Here is a 27,091-nt window from a genome sequence, read left to right as displayed (position 1 = left end):
TGTACATGGCATTGTCTAGTGATCTGATGTCTGAGAGCTAACCTCAGTTAATAAACCTATTCTTGGAAGGCCTTCTACAGGCTCATGTCCAAGATGGCGCCCACTGTGGCTGATGTCCTTGAGTGTTCCTCCTGCAACCAATGCTATTTATTATTTATCTTAATTTTAGTATTTATTTTCAATGTACAGAACATCTACGGTACAATTAGTTACAGTAGAGAGGCACTCCTGGAAATCGGTAAAGTTCGCCATGAACTTCCCTTTAGCTTTTCGGACTTCAACTTTCTTTTACACTCGTACTCCACCAGCACCAGCCAGCAAGGCCCGGCAGCACCGCCCTCGGGTGAGCAGCACAGCCGATGAACAGAGTGGCCAAAGCAGGAGCAGGGTAAGTGAGGTGGGCTACATGCTAGGCTAAAGGCTAGGGCTACATGGCCACTGCTACCTAGCCTGCTGCTAGCTAATATTCGCACACTCAAAAACAAGCTGGATGAGATGAGGACCAGAATAACAACTCAGTGTGAGATTAGAGAGTGCTGTGCTCTTATTCTTATGGAAACCTGGCTCTTAGACAGCACGCCAGACTCAGCGATCCAGATGGAAATGCACTCCGTCCACCATGGGGGCCACACAGCAGTATCGGGGAAGAACAAAGGCAGTTATATCTGCATCTGCGTGAACAACAGGTGGTGTTCAGACGTAAAGACTGTTGAAAAACATTGTTCACCTGATTTAGAGCTGCAGAAGTGCAGATCCTTCTATATAGTTTAGCTCTGTGTTTATTCTGGCTGTTTACATCCGAACACGCACGAACTTGGCCACAGTGCTGGGGCTGCTGCATGACACTATTAATAAACAAGAGACCGCACACCTGGATGCCACATTCATTGTTGCCAGCGACTTCAACCACTGCAACCTTAAAAACCTCTTCCCCAAGTATCATCAGTGCAAGCTTTCCGACGAGGGAGAGTAACATACTCAATCAATTCTACAGCAATGTGAGGGGAGCCTACAGGGTTGTGCCTCGGCTGCACTTCAGACAGTCCAACCACATCTCCATGTTCCTCTACCCGGCATAAGGCCAACTCCTCAAGCAAGCACTTCCAGTGAGTAAGACTATCAAAGTTTTGAATGAAGAAACTGACTTAGTGCTTCAGGACTGCTTTGACAGTACAAACTGGGATGTGTTCAGAACTGCTGCCATGAGAGAGGACTGTACTGTTGATCTAGAGGACTATACTTCTGAGATAATGGGCTACATCAGCAGCTGCATTGAAAGTGTTGTCCCTACAAAGCACTGCAGAAAATACCCAAACCACAAACCCTGGATAAATGGTGAAGTTCGGTCCATGTTACGTGCTCACCATGCTGCATTTCTCTCAGGCAGCACTGAAGATTACAAAAGGTCTAGATATGACCTGCATAGATCTATCAGACAGGCCAAGAAACAGTATAGGCTGAAGCTGGAGGGCTACTACACCACCGCAGACTCCCGGTGCATGTGGCAGGGACTGCAGCACATCACCAACTACCAACAGATGAGCAGGGTGGTCACAACCAGCCACACTACACTACCTGATGAGCTAAATGAGTTTTATGCTCGCTTTGAGGCCTTCAACCCTGGCTGACCAAGAGACATAATGCCCACACAGAACACATCACTCACTGTGACATGGGAGAGGATGTGTGCAGGACCTTGAAGAGAATAAACCCACGGACAGCAGCCAGCTCAAACAACATCCCTGGGCGTGCACTCAGAGTTTGCTCATCAGAACTGACTGAAATGTTTGTGGACATATTCAATCTGTCCCTCACGCAAGCTTTTGTGCCATCCTGCTTCAAGACCACCACCATCGTACCCTCCCAAAGAAAGGCATTGTGACCTGCCTAAATGACTATCACCCTGTTGCACTCACCCCAATCGTGATGAAGTGCTTCGAGAGAATAGTCATGACTCACATCCAGGAGACCATTCTGAACACTGTAGATCCTCTTCATTTTGCATACCATCATAACAGGTCCACAGACAACACAGTGAACACTGCTCTTCACACAGCCCTCACACACCTGGAGGGCAAGGACACATATGTCAGAATGCTCTTCACTGACTACAGCTCAGCATTTATCATAGTCATCCCATAAAAACTCTCAGAAAAGCTCCTCACCCTTGGACTGACACCTGCCCTCTGTAACTGGGTGCTGAACTTTCTATCAGACAGACCCCAGTCAGTCAAAGTCAGCAGCCGCACATCCAGCACAAGAACTGTGAGGACAGGGGTCCCCCAGGGCTGTGTGCTGAGCCCCCTTCTGTACACGCACTTCACTTATAATTGCATGGCCTCCCAGAAGAACACCAGCATCATCAAGTTTGCTGATGATACTACAGCCATTGGACTGATCACTGGTGGGGACTGTTATGTTACCTGATGCAGACTGATGGTAAGTGGAACAGAAGCAGACTACACATTAAGTAGGTTGACTCTGAGCTTTACTGAAGCGTGTTTGGACCTCCATACCAGTCAACATCCTCATTCCCTTCTCTAACCTCCAGGGGGCAGTAACAACTATCCTATCGATAACACAACATCCCCCTTTTTAAGTTCTGAAATTCTCTTTGCATTGTAAAGTTGTCTATATGAACTGTCCATTAGCAATTTTTACCACTGTAACTGTTCAAAAGATGAGATACAATTATGCTGTTTCTAATAAAATCATCCCTGTCTGTGTTTACGGGTAACTCAGGCTTCTCAGTAACAATAACACATAGAAGTTGTTTAACACTATAACATGAACACTTTAACATGAATTGACAATCACATCACATTTCTTCTTTTTTTTTCTTTTTTTTTTCTAAGAAGGTGGGGTAGACTGCCCAATCCTTCAGCCGAGTGAGGGGTGTATTCTGCCCCTTGTGCCACTCAGACAGCCAAGGAGTACCTGCTAACTAGTAACAAAGTCCTTCAGGTACTCCTGCATTGTTCTCTCTCTCGCTGGGTATCCTCTTGGCTCAGGACTGCTAGGCTGCCCAGTGATAGGTCCCGCGGACCTTGGAACTGCTGTCGGTGGCTCTGCTGCAGTCGGGCCAGGTGGGGTCTCAGTTAAGTTTCCAGATGCATCTGGAGCCTCAGGTGTGTTTGTGAGATGGTATCGATTTTGACGGAGCACCCCACTAGTGGTTTCAATCAGGTAAGATCTTGGTGTGTTACCTGGTTTTAACACGGTTCCTCTCTCTTTTGTGTCTGACACCCAGACATGATATCCTGCGCGGAGGTGAGGCAGAGGGTAAGTATTGTGTCGTCTGTTGTAGCTCAGTTGTTTTCTTCTGTTTTCTTTCTCATTCCCGTCTCAGTCGCCCCAGGTCAGTCCACTCTGGTTGAAGTGAGGATGGGATGGTAGGGAGTGTTGTTCGGATGCATCTTCCCATGAGTAGTTTAGCTGGGCTGTGCCCATTGGAGAGGGGTGTCGCACGATAGGCCAGAAGGGCCAAGTATGGGTCTGGCTCTTTCTGTAGCAGTCTTTTGACTGTTCTGACTGCGCGGTCAGCTTCTCTGTTGCTTTGGGGAAACCTTGGGCTTGATGTTATATGTTCACATGTCCATTCTTTTGCAAACTGGCTGAAAAGGTCAGAGGAAAACTGCGGTCTGTTGTCACTCCTTACAGTAGAAGGGATCCCATGATGGGAGAAAATTAATTTGAGGTGGTTAATAATTGCTGCTGATGTTGTATTGGACAGTTTAGCCACTTCCACATAATGGGAGAAGCAGTCAACCACTAAGAGGTACTGATGGATATTCCACTCAACAAATCTGTTCCTAGGACCTCCCATGGTCTCTCTGGGAAGTCAGAGGGAATCAGTGGCTCTTTGTGGTGGCTTCTCTCTCGTGCACAGGTGTCACACGACTCCACAAAGTTCTTGAGCTGAGTGCTTAGTCCTGGCCACCAGATGACTTGTTTAGCTCTCTCGCGACACTTCACAATGCCGAGATGGCCCACATGCAGTTTCTCCAGTATCTCATGTTGCAGTGTTTTGGGTATGACCAGTCTTTTATTTCTGAGTAGCAGGCCTTTTTCCACAGTTAACTCTCCAGTGAAGGGCGCATACTGGTATTTCTTTACCTGTCTCAGTATTTCGTCTCTGTCTTGATGTTCTTTTATTTCCTGCAGCCTTTTCTCTGTGGCAGGCAAGCTATCCATCACCATGCTGACGTACAAGTTCAACTCTGTCTCCAGTTTGGTGTCTTTCGTATCTTTCTGAGGTGATCTCGACAGGACGTCTGCTGTGGCCATGTTTTTCCCAGGTACATGAGAAATTGTGTATCTGTATCGCATCAGCCTCATGCGTAGTCTTTGTATTCTTGGAGGTAGTTTGTTTAAGTCTTTTGACCCTAACAGGGGAAGAAGTGGTTTGTGATCAGTATGGAAGTCTATGCCTACCAGGAAGTTGGAGAAGCATTCGCATGCCCATGTTGTAGCTAGCGCCTCCTTTTCGATCTGGCCATATCTTTTTTCTGTGTCGCTTAGGACGCGTGAAGCGTACGCCACTGGTTTTAGTGTGTCATCCTCCTGCTGCTGTAGTAGGACTGCTCCCAGTGCATAGGAGGATGAATCTGCCGACACGACTGTATGCGCTTGTGTGTTGTACAGTGTCATAACAGGTGTGGTGCTCAACTCACTTTTAATGCTTTTAATGTCAAAAGCCTGTTGCTGGGCATGTCCCCATGTCCATGTGTTTCTCTCCCACAGAAGATCTCGCAGTGGCTGTGTCTTTGCTGCAAACTGAGGTATGTATTTCCCAAGGTGATTTGTCATACCTAGGAAACATCTCACCCCACTGACATCTTTTGGTTCCTCCATGGCAGTCACAGCTTTAACCTTGTTTGGATCTGCTCGAACCCCCTAAGTGTCAATGGTTTGGCCTAGGAATTTAACTGAGTCCCTGGAAAACATTTTTCTGCTGCCTTTAATGTGACCCCATTCTCCTCAAGTCTCTTCAGCACCTTCCACAAGCATTCATCATGGCATTCCTGTGTCTCTCCATACACAAGAACATCATCCATCTGACATACCACACCCTCCAAGCCTTCAAGTATGCGGGACATCCTGCGCTGATAGTGTTCTGGTGAGGATGAAATGCCAAAACACAGACAGCTATAACAGTACAGCCCAAATGGTGTAATGAATGTGGTCAGCAGCCTGGAGTCTTTGGAGGGGGGGATCTGCCAAAATCCGGAATTGGCAACCATCTTTGAAAAGACCTTGGCTCCCTCTAACTAACCTAACGTGTGTTCTACCGAGGGTAGCATGTGTTTTTCTCTCTGCATGGACTGGTTCAGCTTCGTCAGGTCTGCACATATGCGAACCTCATTGTTCGCCTTCGGGACTGGAACCATACCTGCACACGAGTCAGTAGGTTGTTTGACTCTGGAAATGACGCCTAGGTCTTCCATGCGCTTCAACTCTTTTTTGACTTTAGACATGAATGGTAGTGGTATGCGTCTTGGTGTTGAGAGGGAGTATGGCTTCGCGTCCGGTTTGAGCTCAATGTTGTATTCCCCCTCCATATTTCCTAGACCGCTGAACAACTGTGGGAACTGTTCAGTAACAGTTTTTGGGCAGAAAGTGGTGTCAATTCTGGCTACAAGTCCCAGTGCTACACTTGCAGTGCAGCCTAATAATCCTGACTTCAATCCAGACACAACATACACATCTTGCAGGCTACTGTTGTTCTGGCGGCTGCCTGTCAGTGTGGCAGTGAATTTCCCCTTAACTGAGAGACGGTTCATACCTGCCCCATATAACACCTTGTCAGCCTTCTGTAATGGTGGAAAGGCTTTGTGTGCGTTATACTCTTGTAGCAGGTGGGGTTTTGCGACTCCACCTATGTTGCTTGTGTAGCTGCGTGGCCGCGTTTAAATTACTGGGCGGCCCCTTTGTACCCTATATATGGGCAGGGGGACGACTACTTTTGGTGCGCTTCCTGTCCCCCCTCCTTTCTGCGGTGACTTCCGTGCCGGCAGCGTTCAGCGTGGAGTTTAGCGTGACTGTTTGGATTACTTCTCATGAGTTTAAGGTATCTGTTCACAGCATTACGGGATAACGTGGTAGTTGGCTTGATTATTAACTCCTCGTATTTGTTTGTAGTCGCGGGCTCGTATTCGATTGCCGGCTCAGCGCTGTGGTATGCATCTCTTTTTTGCCTGGGTTTATTTAAATTTTTTTTGGTGTTGCATTAAGTTTTGTTTTTGTTTAGTTATTTTGAGTTATTCTGGTTTTGGTTTTCTTTTCTACTTCCTTACCTTAATATCGGTTTTTGTTATTTTGTGGTGTTAAGGTTCGTGATTAATTTAATTTTTACTTTATTGTTCATTTGTTATTTTTGAGTTGCTAATTTTGCTTGTTTTTGATTTCTATCCTGATTTATTAATTTGAATTTGCTTTGGCTTAATTTTGAGGTTTAATCCTGATTTACTAATTTTGCTTGTTTTTTGATTTCTATCCCGATTTATTAATTTGGATCTGTTTTGGCTTAATTTTGGGGTTCATTCCTGATTTACTTCTTTGGGTTGTTTTTTTTCTTTTCTTTAACTGATTTTGGTATGTTTGCTCTATTTGTTGGCTTACTTTAACAATTTTATTTTTGTTTTTTTTATTTTTTGAAGAACCAGCAGAACTGTATGGGAGCACGGGATCCCCTTCTTGGCTGTGTTTTTTTTAAATCTTTTTGTCTCTTTGTTGGATAGGAGCTGGGGGCCAAGCATCTGACTTGGGGATGCGGAATTCTATTCACCTTTCCTGTAGTGTGGAGCACGTTGGGTGTGATTGAGATGTGTGGCACTGACATGTGTGGTTTGTAGTGTAGAGGATATTCCTATCCCTGTACTTCCTTCTGTCGTGGTAAGCCCTTAACCCAGTTCCTTCCTAATTTGTTGCTGGTAATTTAAATAAATTATTGCTAGTTATTTTTTTATATTGATTCTCCAAGAAGGGAATTCCTGGTCTGCCTGGTGGAAAAGATGTTTTAAAATAATTGTCAATAAATCTCTATTAAATGATTGTACCCCGTCTCTGGCCTTTGAGTGTGTTGAACCTGGGTGTCTTTGTCTTCTCTAGGCCTTAAGTGCCATTTTTTTTTTCTTAGAGGTGAAATCACCTCTAGGTGGCGTAGTCGTGCATTAACAAAATTACGCCACTCTGCCACACTCTGCTTCTGGAATGACTGACATCTGCTCCCGTTTCTATTTTCAGCTGTGTGCTATGATCATTGATCTTTCCTTCCGTAATCCATTCATTTTCTGAGTTATCTGAGTTGACTAAGCCCAAATATGCTGTGTCCTCTTCGTAAGTTGCATCGTCAGGCACCGTTTCTATTTCACTCACCGCCCTGCTCTTACACACCCTTGCGAAGTGCCCTCCCTTGTAACAATTGTAATTTTCTTCACGGGCTGGGCATTGTTGTTTGCTATGGGCAGGTACTCTGCCACATCGGTAGCACGCATTATTCTCCATTGCAAGCGGTTGCTTTGGAGGAATGGTTTTGTTTTTAAACTGCATGCGTGGTCTGTCCTGGATTTTCAGGTATGATTTCAGGTAGAACCGGACACGGTCTATTTTTGCACCATTTTCAGCTCTGAAATTCAATTCCATGAGCTCCTGCTGTTTTTTTACTTAATCGCTTTGCCGAGCACGCGTCATTGCTCTTTCTAGCGTTAGCTCTGCCTCTATCTGAAGTTGCTCTGATAGCTTTTTGTCACGCAGCCCCACAATGAGTCTGTCCCGTATCATCTCAACGTGTAAGGCGCCATAGCTATACCAGTCAACATCCTCATTCCCTTCTCTACCCTCCAAGGGGTAGTAACAACTATCCTATCGGTTACTTCCTAACACAACAGGGACGAGACAGCATACAGGAAGGAGCTGGCTGAGCTGGTGGCCTGGCAAATAACAAGAATCTTTCGTTGATTGCAGACAAGAACAAGGACATGATTCTTGATTCAAGGAGTGTTAGGAAGGGTCTCCTAGAACAGTGCTCTCCCTCAGAAACCAGAGAATGAAGCAATAAACCTGCTCGGCAATCCTACCAAGTCCCAAGACAGAGAGAGCTCTCGATGCAATAATGAACAACACTCTCGTAGAGAGATGAGAGTTTTATTCATAAAGCACACAGAAGAAGGGGCAGTCCCCTCTATATAAACACAGAGAGCCCGTCCCACGTGCACGCAGGCAGCCAGGAAGGGCCCGACCACATTCTAACATATGTCGTAACCTGCTGGTCCATACATGGAGTTGTTTTTCTCCATCTCTGGATGTGCTCAGTTCAACATCAAAATCCAGTAAGTCAAAAGTGCAAGTGGTTTGCAGAATAAAAGAGGAACAATAGTTATTAACAGCCTGTAAGTATGCACAAAGGGCAGACACCCTTGCACCCTCAGCAGTGTCTGATTTTATTAATACATGTTAGTCACGGGGGAAGAGACAGGCCAAAGGAAAGTTAACCCTTTCATTCCCCTCTTTTATAACTCATTGAAGACGGGTTATAAGCAATACGCACATCAGAGAGAACAGAGAAAAAGGCTCCTACACAGAAACAGAAACAGCATCATCATAAGATGGTTCCAATGACGCGTAGACGGGCTGTCGCACGGTCTGTGCCATAAAGACGTAGTCGGACCGGTGGGGGATGAGTGAGGAGGCCAGAGCGTACACTCGATCCATGAGGCACCTGAAAAGACACGGACCCATACACAACAGTAGCAACACCACACATACACATACAATAGGAGCTTTCATGGTGAGATACCTTCCGAGCAGAGAAAGAGCATTATCAGCAGCATCATGCTTCTGCAAAACAAAAGAGAGATTAATAATAGGCAGAGTGGGTTATAATTCAGGAGCTTTAACACAACGGGAGGCGTGGATCCACTGTGGAAAAAGGTCAGTTAAGACACCAGTACGCGTAACAGCGAGTACAGTTGTGGGCTCTGAAAAAGGAGGGTCAGAAAAACCCTTTCGTTCGAACCGAATACCTAAAGGGACGCCATATCGTGGTATGATTTCCTGACATAGTTTTGTCACTACCGTGTTCGCGTTCTCCTTATTACACGGGAAGGCCTCAGTCCATCTGGAGAATTTATCAATCATTACCAGTAGATACTTGTGGGGCCCTACAGTTGTCATGTGTGTGAAATCTATTTGCCATTCCTGGAACGGCGTCTCAGGTTTGGGAAGAACCTGGTGAGGGCCTTTAGGCTTTGGATTGTTCTGTGCACAAACTAGGCATCGGTCTAGAATGCGGTCTATAGCCGAATTCAAATTATGAATGCAAAACAAATCTGACATGTCATGCTTCACCCCTCTCCGCTCCCGATGAGAAATACCATGAAAATCGGGAACGAGAAAAGGAACACAATGGGAGGGGAGACACAAACGGCCCTTACTGTCACGGAACGGTACAACAGTAGAGTCATAACCACACGAGAGCCAATGCTGCACATCCGAAGACGAGGCAGAAGACTGGATATCAACCAGATCTAGGCCAGGGAGGCAATCAACAGTAAGAGCAGCACAGGAGAAAGAGGAGGAGTCAAGAAACGGGCAAGGGAGCCCATGGAGCGCGCCACGCCTGGCGGCAGAGTCAGCAGCGTTATTCCCGACAGAGTCAGGATCGGAGCCACGCTGATGAGCATGGACCTTGACCACAGCTAGACGAGAAGGCAGGAAACTAGCGCGAATGAGGTCCTCGATAAGCAAGGCATGAGATATGGGCTTATTATCAGACGTAACAAAACCACGTTGAGACCATATACCTCCAAAATCGTGTACGACACCGAAAGCGTAACGACTATCAGTGTAAATAGTAACGTCCTGATCCTGAGAGAGAATACAGGCGCGCGTGATAGCATACAATTCGGCCGCCTGAGCAGAGGAGAAAGGCAGAGAGAAGGACTCCACAACAGTAGAGGGAGGGGAGCAGACAGCGTAACCACAAAGGAAAGTGCCGTCAGAAGGCTTAGAGCAAGAGCCATCCACATAGAAGGAAAGACCACTAGAAAGGCGGGTGGACAGGACGTCCGGGCGAATAGAAGTTTCAGCGGCCAGGCGAGAAGTGCAGTCATGCAAGTCAAAAGAGGAAGAAGTGTGTGATTCAGACAAGGAAAGCAGGCGCATGAGACCAGAGGACACAGAATCAAGGGCAGAGTGAGGATGGATAGAAAGATTCTCTGTGGCGAGAAGAATGTTCTCATAACCTGCACGGCGCTGGGCCGATAACTGCTGTGTGGAACAATTGTTAAGAAGCTGACACACCTGATGTGAAGTATGCAAGGTGAGGGCATGACCTAAAACGATTTTCTCCGCATCTTGTATCATGAGGGCACAAGCTGCGACCGCTCTGAGACAAGACGGGAGACCTCTAGCCGCAACATCAAGTGTTTTCGAATAGTATGCGCAAGGGCGCACCCCCCCCCCCCGTGGGACTGGGCAAGCACAGCAGCCACGGCACCCCCAGACTCCGACACCCAGAGATGGAATGGCAGGTTGTAGTTAGGAAGGCCCAAGGCAGGTGCAGAACGAAGGGCAGTAAGCAGTGCCACATAGGCAGTGTTCATGGCATCAGTCCAAGTCAGGGAGGAAGATCATGTGCTGATCACGGGAGAAGGAGGCCCTCAGGGTCTTATCGTGGGTGGAGCAGTCAGGAATCCACTGTCTGCAGTAATTGATGAGACCCAGGAAGGACATCATGGCCTGTTTGGTGGCAGGTTTAGGAAGGCCTGTGATGCAAGAGACCCAGTCAGCAGAGAGCAGGCGTTGACCTTGAGAGAGTTCATGGCCTAGGTACTGCACACACGGGAGGCAGAACTGCAACTTTTTCAGTGAAACCTTGAAGCCTAAGTCAGCCAGCCGTGTGAGAACCAGCTTGGAGGCATCAACACAGGTGCATTCGTCTGGGGCCGAAATCAGGAGGTCATCCGCGTACTGCAGGAGCACAGCGCCCCCAGGGAGGGAGAGGTCTGAAAGGAGGTCCCTAAGCGACGCAGCAAAAGCGGCAGGCGAGTCGCAAAAACCTTGCGGCAAACGAGTCCACGTATATTGGCGCTGACGGTGCGTGAACGCAAAAATGGGCTGTGTGTCAGGCTCAACCGGAATACTGAAAAAAGCGGAACTAACATCAATCACGGTGAAAAATGCATGATGGCAAGGAACCGATGACAGAATTGATGCCACGTCAGAAACAATAGGGGCTATCGGCACCACTGCATCATTTAAGCGTCGCAAATCCTGTGTGAAACGCCAAGACCCGTCCGGCTTAGGAACTGGATTAATTGGGGTATTGTAGGCGCTTTGACACAGGACCACCACGCCCAGAGACAGCAATGTAGTGAGAATGGAGTCGATACCACGCAGTTTGTGTTCAGGCAGTGGGTATTGTTTCACATACACCGGTGTAGAATGTTTAAGAGTGGCCTCATAGGGTTTACAATCTACACACCCCACGTCATCCTTATGGGTGGCCCAGACCGTGCGAGGAATGGAGCTGAGAGGCTTCGGGATGGTTGAGCTGTCAGAGGGAGAGAGAGAAAAGAAAGCAGGTGAAAAAGACTTATATGATTTGTTAGCAATCTGCAAATCTCTAGAGGGAGAGCCAGTGGAAACAGATATGCGAGAGCCGCTGAAAGTCAGAGTAATGCCAAGGCGGCTCATGAGGTCACGGCCCATGAGATTAAACGGGCAGTCCGGCATAAAAACAAACGAATGGGAAAAACGGAGGTCGTCGCAAAGAACTGATAGCGGGGGAGTGTAATGGGATACAAAGGGCTGACCAGTTATACCCACAGAGCTAGTGGTTCTAGATGACAAAGGGCCCTCATACTTAGGTCCGAGCGAAGAAAGAGTGGCACCAGTATCTATGAGAAAACTGAAGTCCACGCCCGACACGTTAAGCGAAATAACGGGAAGATCGTGGTTCTGGAAAGAGGAAAAAGTAGTGCTAAGATAAGCTTCACTCGGGACCGGACTCTCTGGGCAGCCCTATACTGGGGGAGGTGGAGGAAAAGGGCCATGAGGACGAGGAGGGCCCTTCGCCTTTGCCTTCAAGTCCCTCGCACGTGTTCTACACTCTGGCTGCCAATGACCCTCCCTGCCACAGTAATGACAGTTCCCTGGTTTTCTATCAGGGGCTGGCCTGTCCGGCCTGCGGTTAGATCTGACCTGACCTGAACCTGGATTTCCCTGATATTGCAACAGAACTGTGTTAGGGGCCATATCAAACAACCCATCTGATTCCATCATACGAAGCTTCCTCCCTACATCCTGTATTCTCAAGTTACTCCGATCAGTTAGCTGCATTTTCAGCATCTGCTGACAATCAGCACGACAGTTACTCATGAACGTATTAATGAGCAAAACATTCGGCTCTTTCTCATTCACATCCATACCACCCTGGAAAATCCAAACATTCTTAAACCTTTCCCAAAACTTAACAATAGGCTCACCCTTCTCCTGCTTACATGAGGTTACTTGAGACAAATCCTGCCTACGCTGTTTGCGAGTGGACAAATATCTAGTCAACAAAGCCTGGAGCCTGTCCATAGCTGTCCAAGCCATGGCAACAGCCAGGGAACTCCGTTCCGATCCCGGGGTCCACGGACCCGGTGGGGGATCGGGGCGTGTTCCAGGGTCGTAGTCCGTGTCTCTTCCCCGTCCAAGTCCGAATCATCATCATCGGGCTTGGGGACTTTAACTACAGCCAGAGACAGGGACGGGTCTGAGGTGTTTGGTCTGGCCTTGGGCTTTGCAGCAGAATCAGAAGCCTTAAGATCAGCTTTAAGAGCAGTAAGATCTGGGTATAACCCCGGTGCGGCAGGCGGCGGAGGCTGATAAGGGGGTGGCAAGACGGGATTATTTGTTACCAGAGGAGCCATTGGGCTAGTAGGGGATACGGTGTTCATACTACAACATGATGCCTGGTTTGAGGGCAGGGACAATTTGGGCCTTGCCTTTTGGCCTTAATAGGCTTCGGAATTGTTTTCAGCACGCTTTTTGGAGTAAAAATCTTTTTAAAATCATCCCACACCTGTTTCATGTCATACCACGACGTATAACCCTCTTTCATGTAGGGGAGGTCCCATTGCGGATCCCCAATACCTTCATAAATCATTCTATGAGCAGAACTCAAATACCCTGCGTCAAAAGTCCCATTCCTAGGGTATGGCGGAATCTGAGGATTACTCTCAGTCCATCCTGCTAGGTTAGAGAGAAACGGGTCAACATAGTAGGCCAGATTACATCGCCTCATCCAATCAGCAGGTTTCTCATCCGGCTCTGGTTTGGGAAACGACGTACCCATATCAACAAACACAATACAAATACAAACAACACAAATCTTGGGAGTCAGAGGGATTGTGAGCATAAAACCACTAGGCGCCTAGGTTTGTACCCTCGTTACAGGGGCAAAAATCCTGCTTCATCTCATACTCCCGCCCACCAGACAGGGCTGGGTAGGTTAGCTGAGCCAAAAAGGAACGCGATATCGTCAACCAGGCAGAGGTCCAAAGGAAGGAAACGGACTTACCAGGTGAGGATATCACGTCGGGTCACCAAGACTGTTAGGAAGGGTCTCCTAGAACAGTGCTCTCCCTCAGAAACCAGAGAATGAAGCGATAAACCTGCTCGGCAATCCTACCAAGTCCCAAGACAGAGAGAGCTCTCGATGCAATAATGAACAACACTCTCATAGAGAGATGAGAGTTTTATTCATAAAGCACACAGAAGAAGGGGCAATCCCCTCTATATAAACACAGAGAGCCCGTCCCACGTGCACGCAGGCAGCCAGGAAGGGCCCGACCACATTCTAACATATGTCGTAACCTGCTGGTCCATACATGGAGTTGTTTTTCTCCATCTCTGGATGTGCTCAGTTCAACATCAAAATCCAGTAAGTCAAAAGTGCAAGTGGTTTGCAGAATAAAAGAGGAACAATAGTTATTAACAGCCTGTAAGTATGCACAAAGGGCAGACACCCTTGCACCCTCAGCAGTGTCTGATTTTATTAATACATGTTAGTCACCGGGGAAGAGACAGGCCAAAGGAAAGTTAACCCTTAACCCAAGGAGGAAGCAGGAGCTGCACACACCCCTGTACATTGGTAAGACTGAGGTGGAGGGGGTGACAACCTTAAAATTCCTCAGCATCCACTTCAGTGAGGATCTCATCTGGTCTCACAACACACACCTCATCATCAGGAAGTCCCAGCAGTGACTGTAGTTTCTGAGAAGACTGAGTAAATTTGGCATGCCAGACAAAATGCTCAGTACCTTCTACAGCAGTACGATCGAGAGTGTTCTTACCAGCTCCATCATGGTCTGGTATGGAATCTGCACTGCTCAGGACAGGAAGGCTCTCCAGCGTGTAATCAAAACTGCCCAGTCCATCTCAGGAGCAGCCTTCCCCTCACTACAGGGTCATCAGGAGGGCCCACAACATCATCAGGGATAGTAAACACCCCCAGCACAGAGTCTTCACACTCCTACCTTCAGGCAGACATTACAGGAGTGTGAAGTCAAGAACTACAAGACTGACTAACAGTTTCTATTCACAGGCCATCAGGCTGGTCAACACCTCACTTACTACCTCTTCCCCCTTCCCATTCTGAACTGGTTTAACCTTGCACTCAATAACTGTACCTTAACTACACTGTACTGCTGCTGTTAGAACAATACTGTTTATATTTATTACTGCACAGAACAATATTGTTTACTGTTTACTGTTTACATCTATTACTTGATGCACTTTATGAACAGCTGCTCTACATATTCGCACGTGTAACTAATTTTATTTGAACTTTGCACATACTGTACATTTTTACATTTTTACTTTTTTATTACTGTTTTTAAGGTTATTCTTATATTTTCTTTTTTATATTCTCTTAAGATTATATTTGGTGAATGGAGGAACAGCAGTAAGAATTTACTAGTAAGAATTTATTTGTACAGTGTAATTACCTGTTCGGCTGTACATATGACAATAAAACTCTTGAATCTTGAATCTGCAACCTATTTTCTGTCTTCCATACAAAGTCCAATGGCCAGATGGAGCATGTCAACTAGGACACTGGTAGGACTATGTGGTGTTTGACCTCCAACAACGCATCCTCCTGGGCATGGGTTTTTGCCATGTGCAGAGAATGCCCATAACATAATCCGCAATTTGTCAGTTAGTCAGTGAACCACTGAGGAATATGTTGCCAGTTGGAAATGTATAAATAGACACTGTTTTCCTCACTACAGCATGACTGTACAGCAACAAAACATCTTCATTTTTATTATTCTTCTTGATGGCAGCTGATGGACTATCAGTAATAATTTTGTAAACGCTATCAGGACTAATCCACAAACCTGTTCTTAGAGGTTCATAAACTACTTATTGGAAAATCATGGAATCTTCAATTAATATTACATACTTAACTCTAGAAGGGCACATAGAGTTGGAGAAATACAGATATGTTTACTTTGTGATTACTCTCATGGTCTATTTATTTATTATTTTTGTTAATGTTGTTGTCATTTCTGTCATATATGCAAACAAATGTCTTCATGAGCCGATGTACATTTTCATTGCTGCTTTACTTTTTAATGCTCTTTTTGGAACAGCTGCTCTTTACCCTAAACTGCTGAAGGATTTTCTGTCTGAAATGCAAGTTATCTCTTACGAGGCCTGTACATTTCAGTCCTTTGTTATTTACACATATGGAGCTTCAGAGTTCACGCTGTTATCAGCTATGGCCTACGACAGATATGTGTCCATATGTAAACCATTGCAATATGCAACTCTTGTTAAAATGTCCACTGTGAAAAAGCTCTTATTTTTCTCTTGGTTTTTTCCCTCATTGGAAATGGGCATTGCTTTTATACTAACACGGCAGCTGAAGTTGTGCAAGTTTAAATTAAACAGAATATACTGTAATAGTAATGGACTTATGAAATTGAGTTGTGGAGATACATCTGTAAGGAATTCTTACGGAATTTTTGTTTTAAGCGTTGCTGTATTTCCACCCACAATCTTTATTGCCTTTTCATATGTTAGAATACTTGATGTCTGTTTAAAGAACTCGAAAGAGTTCAGAAGAAAAGCTCTAAAGACCTGCATGCCACACCTTTTGATTTTTATCAGTGTCACCATTACATCCTGTTTTGAAGTCATTAATAGCAGATTAGAAGGAAATGTACCTCATATTGTTTCCATGATAATGTCAGTTGAAATTCTGGTTATTCCTCCTCTACTCAATCCAATAATATATGGACTGAAACTGCAGGAGATTTGGAGTAGGATTAAGAGAATGATTTGGAAAAGAAAGACACATATGTTAGATATAAATCATTTCTGATGATTCTGATGATCATATACCTGAACCTTAATAAGGCAGTTCTACCTTCATTCCTCACCTGTGTTTTTTTTTTTTTTTTTTTCCCCAGTTGATTTAACATTCTGAAGATGCTGAGTGGATATCTGCATTTAAATGAGTATTTCAATCTCAATACATCTGTAAATTTAACAAAGGATTTTTAAGAGAATTTTAGGTCCTGAATATAAAACAAAACTTCAAATTGAAAATGAAGAAAATAAAACTCCTGATCTCTTTTGCCTGACCAGGAATGTCTGGGGGTTTTAGACTGCACACTGATTAAAAATGATATATGATCTATGGCAATGCAAACAACCCCATCAAATAATTTTTTTACATTTATATTTTTTTTATCTTTCTACTATCTGGCTGTAACAAAGATGAGTCACCACAAGTGGGATTCAAGTCGTTGCTGATCTTTATTGAAGAGGCCAGTGCAACAATCCAAAAACATACCAGATACAGCTCATCCATATGGAAATTTTGTATTTTTATGTATTTGATTTAGAACACACTGCAGTTCAAACATTAAACTGTATTTCAGAATATTTTGCCTTATTAATCAAATATATTTAAAATAAAAACATTTATGTAAAAATGTTCTGCATGTTGTAGGGTACTGGCTAACGGAAAGCCACACACACAGAGCTACTGCAATCCACCTCAAGCAGTGCCAGTCGTTCAAAAAGCTGCAACTATTGCTGCGTTTTAATTAATTAGTGATTCACCAAACCTGTACTGTGATGTTTCTTCATAGTAGTTTCTAGCAGTGAGAACCATGCGCTATCTGCTTTGTCTCCACATGTATGAATGAATGGGTTGTATATTTGGTCCGGAATATTTAATTTATTTAATTTATGTGTATGTGTGTGTGTGTGTGTGTGTGTGTGTGTATATATATATATATATATATATACACATATATATATATATATATATATATATATATATATATATATATATATATTTTTTTTTTTTTTTTTTTTTTAATCATTATTATTATTACCTTGCAAGTTCATAACTGTTCTTCATGTCTTATGGGAGTATGTATATATTTTTTCCTTTCTCAGAACCCGTAGTTTTTCTCCCTTTGTCATCTTGGTGGAATTTCTTTCTCAGTCTGCAGTGAAACAGACTGAGGTAGGTGCCTTTGCGAAGCCAATATATCTTTCTGCTTTGCTCTAAATGATTTATACACAGGTGAGTACTCCCATAGTCATGACTGAAACGTTAGTTAATGTGCTTATTTTCATTGAGTGAATTGTATATTTTGTGGTTAAAATGGCAGATGCCATGTGATGCGTTTTTTTCCTGTTTTTTTATTTCCCTTCTTTTGAATAAATAATCATAGATACATTTATTCATCGGCTGATTAATGTTAGATTCATAAGAAACCTTAAGAGACATAAAACCTCTGCAATGTCACATTAAGAAAAACTACTGAGTTTACACTTCTATATTTTATTCCTTATATGTTCGGTTACATGTATCTATATCAGAATGTATTCTATGGTAATATAATGTAATTTTAATATTAAAGATTGCTACTGATTAGAAATTAATGTGACACGTAATAATTTGTATCCATGTCTTACAGTCAATTTAATACACTTTGTGTGTATGTAGATTCAAAGATATGTTTACTGTTTTATGTGTATGTATTTTGGTCTGCAGTGAACCTAACTGAGGCATTTTTTGAGAAGCTATTGACGCCAATATTTCTTTCTGCTTTGCTCTAAATGATTTATATGCAGGTGAAAATACTCAGACTGAAGCTGATATCCAGTGTCCTGAGTTTTATTACAGCATCATACACAATGCAGATGGCTGGAAGTAGCTTATGGGTGTAGACTGGCCACAAATATCACACATGAGTTCTGTCAAATTCAACTCACTTTTGAAGAGCTTAGCAGAAAATGATACACTATGTATGAAATGTGTGTTTATATATATATATATATATATATATAAACAAATTATTGAGACATACTCCTGTGAGTAATATTATTGAAAAGTGGATGTGTTTAGAAACCACAGTCACTCAGCCACAAAGTGTCAGACCATGCAAAGTTACAGAGCGGGTCACCAAGTGCTGAGAAGCATAGTGCATAAAAGTCTCCAATGCTCTGCTGATCAATAACCACTGATCTCCAAATCTCCCCTGGAATCACCACAAAAAGCTTCTTGGCATGGGTTTCAGCAGACCTAAAAAAGCAGACCATTTTGGTCAGTCATGTCCAGGTATGTTTCCAACATATGCTTCCAACATATGCTTCCAACATTGTGAGAGCAGTTTAGAGAAGGCCCTTTTCAGTTCCAGCCCCAGTACACAAAGCAAGGTCCATATAGTCATGGCTGGGTGAGTTTGGCGTGGAAGAACTTGACTGACCTTCAGAGCCCTGACCTCAATACCATCAGACATCTTTGGGATGTGCACTTTATAGGTAAGGCCAGAGCAGGCTCTACCTGCTTAGGTGATTGAGGGGACCTTTTTTGACACAATGGTGGCATCAGCCATTTTTTAAGGAGTGGTCTGCTGGGGTAGCAGCATCTTAACTGCAGACAGGAAGAGATAGGCAGACTCATTAAGAGGGCCAGCTTTGTCCTGGGAAGCCCCCTAGATCCAAATTGCAGTGGGTCCAGTGAAGAGGCACTGGTCTTTGATGCTCCTCTTGACAAGCCTCTCAAAGCACTTCATGATGATGGGAGTGAGTGCAATGGTATGGTAGTCAATGAGGAAGGACACTGAAGACTTCTTCAGCACAGGTATGATGGTGGTGGACTTGAAGCACACAGTACCTGTTCACTTGGAGGAGGTGTGGTTTTTCTCGCCATCATGCAGTTCTGTGCTTCAACCGAGCATAGAAGTTATATGGTGCATCTGGAAGGGAGGTTGCAAGTAGATGGAGGTGTCTTGTAGTTGGTAAAGGCCTGGATGCCCTGCCACATGCGCCGTGTTTTAGCCATGTCTTGAAAATGTTCAGAGAGACAAAGCACGGTCAGAGTGTCCCAGTAAAGCCACTGGGGCCTGGTCTGTGGCCAAAACAGACACCCTCGTTTTTGGAGATGTCTCTGTTAATGGCGTAAAACCTAAGAAAGTGCATTTTTTAATGTGGGCTATTGAGAGTCTCCTAAATGAATGAAAAGATTCATACATCCTCTCCATGGATCACCACCTTATCGTGGTGGAGGGGTTTGCGTGCTTGAATGATCCTAGGAGCTATGTTGTCTGGAGCAAAAGCTCCTGGTATGGTCTCCCATGGAAAACTGGTCCTAGATGACAGGTCAGACAAAGTGTGATCCATAATAACCCTTACGAAAAGACAAAAACAGGACTTGTGTACCCTGCCCGGAACAGGGTTAGCAGGGCCCCACCCTGGAGCCAGTCCTGGGGGAGGGCCTCGCCAGCGAGCGTCTGGTGGCCGGGCATTTACTCATGGTGCCCAGCCGGGCCCAGCCCGAAGGAGTTACATGAGTCCCCCCTCCCATCGACCCACCACCAATGGGAGGGGCAGTGGTAGGGGTTCGGTGCGTTGTGGATCGGGCAGGGTCTGAAGGCGTGGGCCTTGGTGTTTGGAACTTGGAATGTTACCTCACTGGCGGGGAAGGAGCCTGAGTTCGTGCGCGAGGTTGAGAGTGTCACGGTTGGCCCCTCCCAGTCCTGTCCTGTCCATGTGCTCTTGTTTTGGTTGTGTAACTCCGCCCCTGATTGTTTTCACCTGTCCCTTGTTGTTCCATGTATTTAAGCTCTGTGTTTGCCCCTTGCGTTTGCCAGTCTTTGTATCTTTGTATCTTTGTACCTGGTCTTTGTTTGATGTCTTTTTACTGGTTGCTCTGGTTTTTGTCATGTCTGTTTCCCGTTCCGTCCCCATCGGCTATATGAACCTGGACCGTATTGACCACGACCCTGGATTTGCCCCTAATAAATCTCGCTTATCTCAGCGTGTGCGTCCGCCTCCTCGCTCCCCCTTACAGAATGACTGGCCTCCACAGGACGCAGCAGGTAAGCGAGACTCCGGCATGTGGTTGTTCCGTTGGGACGAAACTCCGGCTGTTTCAAAGCAGCCCGAGTTCGCCGTGTCCCAACGCCACCAAGCCAGAGACAGCAAATCCCCTGGCGCTGAGGGAACACGAGCGTCTTGTCAGTCCCGCAAGAAAGCGGAGGACCTTCCCGCCTTGTGTCCGGGAGGCGAGAGCTCAGGTAAGCGCCTTGGGTCTGCCCGTCTTGAGCGCCACTGCAGGGAGGAGCGACCTGCAGTGCAAGACGGGGTCAGACGGAAGGAGCATTCAGATGACCCGTTTTGTGGGACTCGGCTTGTTCGTAAGCGTCACTGCTAGCTGCCTATCGCTCGAGTGAGCTTTGGGAACGGCCGAGTGGGTCCAGTATCTGTGTGTTCCTCCAGGTTGGAGCAGAGGTCCCCAGCCCGAAAGCCTGATCCCGTGGCCGCACCCCGCGGCACTTCTGATCCCGTGGCCGCACCCCGCGGCACTTCTGATCCCTCCCAGTCCCGTCCATGTGCTCCTGTTTTGGTTGTGTAACTCCGCCCCTGATTGTTTTCACCTGTCCCTCGTTGTTCCATGTATTTAAGCCCTGTGTTTGCCCCTTGCGTTTGCCAGTCTTTGTATCTTTGTATCTTTTTACCTGGTCTTTGTTTGATGTCCGTTTACTGGTTGCTCTGGTTTTTGTCATGTCTGTTTCCCGTTCCGTCCGCATCGGCTATATGAACCTGGACCGTATTGACCACGACCCTGGATTTGCCCCTAATAAATCTCGCTTATCTCAGTGTGTGCGTCCGCCTCCTTGCTCCCCCTTACAGAGAGATACTGGCTAGATATAGTCGGGCTCACCTCAACACACAGCTTGGGCTCTGGGTCCAATCTCCTTGAGAGGGGCTGGACTTTATTCTTTTCTGGAGTTGCCCATGGTGAGAGGCGGCGAGCAGGTGTGTGCTTGAAAGTGCTCATCCTGGAGACTCTATTGTCCTACTGGGGGACTTTAACGCTCACGTGGGCAATGACAGTGAGACCTGGAGTGGTGTGATTGGGAGGAATGGCCTCTCTGATCTGAACCCGAGTGGTGTTCAGTTTTTGGACTTCTGTGCAAACCACAGTTTGTCCATCACAAACACCATGTTTGAACACAAGGATGTCCATAAGTGTTTTATTCATATTTTCAGCTGCTAGAATGATAATGTTGTATAAAGAGAAATATTTGGTGTGGCTGTGAAAATAACTGCGTGATATGTTGATCATGCAGAAATGATATGAGCTGGACATCTTATCCACATGAATGTAAAAAAGGCTACAATGAAAATTTATTGTGTATTATTATTTACTTCTGCTGTAATAGTTGCTAATGAATTATTTTTGTATCAACTGAAACATTAACATTTGATTTATGTGTAATTACAGTTTGGTACCATTATTGTGTCCTGCCTTCCGCACAAAGACTGCTGGGATAAGCTCCAGCTCCCCCTGCGATCCAGCTGGATAAGTGGCTTCTCATGTTCTCATGTCACAGTGTTTTGGGTATGACCAGTCTTTTATTTCTGAGTAGCAGGCCTTTTTCCACAGTTAACTCTCCAGCGAAGGGTGCATGCTGGTGGCATCTCCCATCCAGTGCAAACTTGTCAGGCCAACCTTGGTGACAGTATTTCTTAACCTGTCTCAGTATTTCGTCACTGTCTTGATGTTCTTTTATTTCCTGCAGCCTTTTCTCTGTGGCAGGCAAGCTATCAATCACCATGCTGACGTACAAGTTTAACTCTGTCTCCTTTTTGGTGTCTTTCGTATCTTTCTGAGGTGCTCTCGACAGGACGTCTGCCGTGGCCATGTTTTTCCCAGGTACATGAGAGATTGTGTATCTGTATCGCATCAGCCTCATGCGTAGTCTTTGTATTCTTGGAGGTAGTTCGTTTAAGTCTTTTGAACCTAACAGGGGAAAAAGTGGTTTGTGATCGGTTTCAATATGGAAGTCTGTGCCTACCAGGAAGTCGGAGAAGTGTTCGCATGCCCATGTTGTAGCTAGCGCCTCCTTTTCGATTTGGGCATATCTTCTTTCTGTGTTGCTTAGGGCACGTGAAGCGTACGCCACTGGTTTTAGTGTGTCATCCTCCTGCTGCTGTAGTAGGACTGCTCCCAGTGCATAGGAGGATGAATCTGCCGACAAGACTGTATGCACTTGTGTGTTGTACAGTGTCATAACAGGTGTGGTGCTCAACTCACTTTTAATGCTGTCAAAAGCCTGTTGCTGGGCGTGTCCCCATGTCCATGTGTTTCTCTCCCGCAGAAGATCTCCAGTGGCTGTGTCTTCGCTGCTAACTGAGGTATGTATTTCCCAAGGTGATTTGTCATACCAAACATCTCACCCCACTGACATCTTTTGGCTCCTCCATGGCAGTCACAGCTTTAACCTTGTTTGGATCTGCTCGAACGCCCTCAGCGTCAATGATTTGGCCTAGGAATTTAACTGAGTCCCTGGAAAACTCACATTTTTCTGCTGCCTTTAATGTGAACCCATTCTCCCCAAGTCTCTTCAGTACCTTCCACAGGCGTTCATCATGGCATTCCTGTGTCTGTCCATACACAAGAACATCATCCATCTGACATACCACATGCTCCAAGCCTTCAAGTATGCAGGACATCCTGCGCTGATAGTGTTCTGGTGCGGATGAAATGCCAAAACACAGACGGTTATGACAGTACCACCCGAATGGTGTAATGAATGTGGTCAGCAGCCTGGAGTCTTCGGAGAGGGGGATCTGCCAAAATCCGGAATTGGCAACCATCTTTGAAAAGACCTTGGCTCCCTCTAACTGACCTAAGGTGTGTTCTACCGAGGGTAGCATGTGTTTTTCTCTCTGCACGGACTGGTTCAGCTTCGTCAGGTCTGCACATATGTGGACATCATTGTTCGCCTTTCGGGACTGGAACCATATCTGCACACCAGTCCGTAAAACTCTTTTTTGACTTTAGACATGAGTGGTAGTGGTATGTGTCTTTGTGTTGAGAGGGAGTATGGCTTCGCGTCCGGTTTGAGCTCAATTTTGTATTCCCCCTCCATTCTTCCTAGACTGCTGAGCAACTGTGGGAACTGTTCATTAACAGTTTTTGGGCAGAAAGTGGCGTCAATTCTGGCTACAAGTCCCAGTGCTACACTTGCAGTGCGGCCCAATAATCCTGACTTCAATCCAGACACAACATACACATCTTGCAGGCTACTGTTGTTCTGGTGGCTGCCTGTCAGTGTGGCAGTGAATTTCCCCTTAACTGAGAGACGGTTCATACCTGCCCCATATAACACCTTGTCAGCCCTCTGTAACGGTGGAAAGGCTTTGTGTGCGGTAAACTCTGCTTCTGGAATGACTGTGACATCTGCTCCCATGTGTATTTTCAGCTGTGTGCTATGATCATTGATCTTTACTTCCGTAATCCATTCATTTTTTGTTATCTGAGTTGACTAAGCCCATATATGCCGTGTCCTCTTCGTAAGTTGCATCGTCAGGCACCATTTCTATCTCACTCACCGCCCTGCTCTTGCACACCCTTGCGAAGTGCCCTCTCTTGTGACAAATGTTGTAATTTTCTTCACGGGCTGGGCATTGTTGTTTGCTACGGGCAGGTACTCTGCCGCATCGGTAGCACGCATTATTCTCCATTGCAAGCGGTTGCTTTGGAGGAATGGTTTTGTTTTTAAACTGCATGCGTGGTCTGTCCTGGTATTTCAGGTATGATTGCTGGTAGAACCGGAAACTGTTTGCACCATTTTCAGCTTTGAAGTTCGATTTCATGAGCTCCTGCTGTTTTTTGACTTGCTCGCTTTGCCGAGCACGCGTCATTGCTCTTTATAGTGTTACCTCTGCGTCTATCTGAAGTTGCTCTGATAGCTTTTTGTCACGCAGCCCCACAAAGAGTCTGTCCCGTATCATCTCATTGTGTAAGGCGCCATAGCCACAGTGTTCTGCCAAACAATAAAGTGCAGTGATAAAACTATCTACTGTCTCTTCGCTTTCTTGGTGTCTTTGGTTGAACTTTGCACGCTCAAATATCACATTCCTTCTCACTACGAAGTGTCGTTCAAGACGGTTAATTACCACATCATAACCTTCCTGCTCTTCCTCTGTTAAAGCCAGGGACGTTATGACATCCTCAATGTCCTCCTCCATAGTTAATTTTATTTTAACTTTGCCCATACTGTACATTTTTACTTTTTTACTACTGTTTTTAAAGTCCTCCTCCATAGTGTAAAGCAAGGTATTTACCTGGTTCTCCTCCGGCTGTTCATCGAGCCGTGATGCTATCCTGTATCTTTCGAACCTTTTCCTGTACTCTGGCCATTCCTCTGGCTTCGTGACATCGAATTTTGGTGGCGGGGGGATCTGTAGCCGCTCCATGTTCACTCCAGGACTACAAGACTGACTAACAGTTTCTATTCACAGGCCATCAGGCTGGTCAACACCTCACTTACTACCTCTTCCCCCTTCCCATTCTGAACTGGTTTAACCTTGCACTCAATAACTGTACCTTAACTACACTGTATTGCTGCTGTTAGAACAATACTGTTTATATTTATTACTGCACAGAACAATATTGTTTACTGTTTACATCTATTACTTGATGCACTTTATGAACAGCTGCTCTACATATTTGCATATACGCACATGTAGCTAATTTTATTTGAACTTTGCACATACTGTACATTTTTACTTTTTTACTACTGTTTTTAAGGTTATTCTTATATTTTCTTTTTTATACTCTCTTAAGATTATATTTGGTGAATGGAGGAACAGCAGTAAGAATTTACTAGTAAGAATTTATTTGTACAGTGTAATTACCTGTTCGGCTGTACATATGACAATAAAACTCTTGAATCTTGAATCTGCAACCTATTTTCTGTCTTCCATACAAAGTCCAATGGCAGGATGGAGCATGTCAACTAGGACACTGGTAGGACTATGTGGTGTTTGACCTCCAACAACGCATCCTCCTGGGCATGGGTTTTTGCCATGTGCAGAGAATGCCCATAACATAATTCGCAATTTGTCAGTTAGTCAGTGAACCACTGAGGAATATGTTGCCAGTTGGAAATGTATAAATGGACACGGTTTTCCTCACTACAGCATGACTGTACAGCAACAAAACATCTTCATTTTTATTATTCTTCTTGATGGCAGCTGATGAACCATCAGTAATAATTTTGTAAACGCTATCAGGACTAATCCACAAACCTGTTCTTAGAGGTTCATAAACTACTTATTGGAAAATCATGGAATCTTCAATTAATATTACATACTTAACTCTAGAAGGGCACATAGAGTTGGAGAAATACAGATATGTTTACTTTGTGATTACTCTCATGGTCTATTTATTTATTATTTTTGTTAATGTTTTCGTCATTTCTGTCATATATGCAAACAAATGTCTTCATGAGCCGATGTACATTTTCATTGCTGCTTTACTTTTTAATGCTCTTGTTGGAACAGTTGCTCTTTACTCTAAACTGCTGAAGGATTTTCTGTCTGAAATGCAAGTTATCTCTTACGAGGCCTGTACATTTCAGTCCTTTGTTATTTACACATATGGAGCTTCAGAGTTCACGCTGTTATCAGCTATGGCCTACGACAGATATGTGTCCATATGTAAACCATTACAATATGCAACTCTTGTAAAAATGTCCACTGTGAAAAAGCTCTTATTTTTCTCTTGGTTTTTTCCCTCATTGGAAATGGGCATTGGTTTTATACTAACACGGCAGCTGAAGTTGTGCAAGTTTAAATTAAACAGAATATACTGTAATAGTAATGGACTTATGAAATTGAGTTGTGGAGATACATCTGTAAGGAATTCTTACGGAATTTTTGTTTTAAGCGTTGCTGTATTTCCACCCACAATCTTTATCGCCTTTTCATATGTTAGAATACTTGATGTCTGTTTAAAGAACTCGAAAGAGTTCAGAAGAAAAGCTCTAAAGACCTGCATGCCACACCTTTTGATTTTTATCAGTGTCACCATTACATCCTGTTTTGAAGTCATTAATAGCAGATTAGAAGGAAATGTACCTCATATTGTTTCCATGATAATGTCAGTTGAAATTCTGGTTATTCCTCCTCTACTCAATCCAATAATATATGGACTGAAACTGCAGGAGATTTGGAGTAGGATTAAGAGAATGATTTGGAAAAGAAAGACACATATGTTAGATATAAATCATTTCTCATGATTCTGATGATCATATACCTGAACCTTAATAAGGCAGTTCTACCTTCATTCGTCACCTGTGGTTTTTTTCTTTTTTTCTTTTTCCCAGTTGATTTAACATTCTGAAGACGCTGAGTGGATATCTGCATTTAAATGAGTATTTCAATCTCAATACATCTGTAAATCTTACAAAGGATTTTTAAGAGAATTTTAGGCCCTGAATATAAAACAAAACTTCAAATTGAAAATGAAGAAAATAAAACTCCTGATCTCTTTTGCCTGACCAGGACTGTCTGGGGGTTTTAGACCGCACACTGATTAAAAATGATATATGAATTGTGTATTTTGTGGTTAAAATGGCAGCCGCCATGTGATGGGTTTTTTTCCTGTTTTTTTATTTCCTTTCTTTTGAATAAATAATCATAGATACATTTATTCATCGGCTGATTAATGTTAGATTCATAAGAAACACAAACATAAAACCTCTGCAATGTCACA

At 44.6% G+C, this 27,091-nt stretch overlaps 2 protein-coding genes across 2 annotated transcripts; both read left to right on the top strand.

Moving 5' to 3' along the window:
- The first annotated feature begins 15,427 nt into the window (after positions 1–15,427).
- On the top strand, positions 15,428–16,378 carry LOC108438418 (olfactory receptor 6N2-like). The gene has a single exon (XM_017716209.1). It carries the CDS (start codon positions 15,428–15,430, stop codon positions 16,376–16,378), a length of 951 nt encoding a protein of 316 aa, XP_017571698.1.
- Positions 16,379–25,661: 9,283 nt separating this feature from the next.
- On the top strand, positions 25,662–26,615 carry LOC108438416 (olfactory receptor 10J4-like). Its single transcript, XM_017716208.2, has one exon. It carries the CDS (start codon positions 25,662–25,664, stop codon positions 26,613–26,615), a length of 954 nt encoding a protein of 317 aa, XP_017571697.2.
- Positions 26,616–27,091: the final 476 nt, after the last annotated feature.

The sequence above is a fragment of the Pygocentrus nattereri genome, chromosome 27 (assembly GCF_015220715.1).
Source record: "Pygocentrus nattereri isolate fPygNat1 chromosome 27, fPygNat1.pri, whole genome shotgun sequence".
NCBI classification, from domain to species: domain Eukaryota; kingdom Metazoa; phylum Chordata; class Actinopteri; order Characiformes; family Serrasalmidae; genus Pygocentrus; species Pygocentrus nattereri.
This window is presented reverse-complemented; position numbering and strand designations above follow the sequence as displayed.

Excerpts from the sequence above, each read along its gene's own strand:
- LOC108438418 (XM_017716209.1), top strand. The coding sequence starts at position 15,428 with ATGGAATCTTCAATTAATATTACATACTTAACTCTAGAAGGGCACATA.
- LOC108438416 (XM_017716208.2), top strand. The coding sequence starts at position 25,662 with ATGGAATCTTCAATTAATATTACATACTTAACTCTAGAAGGGCACATA.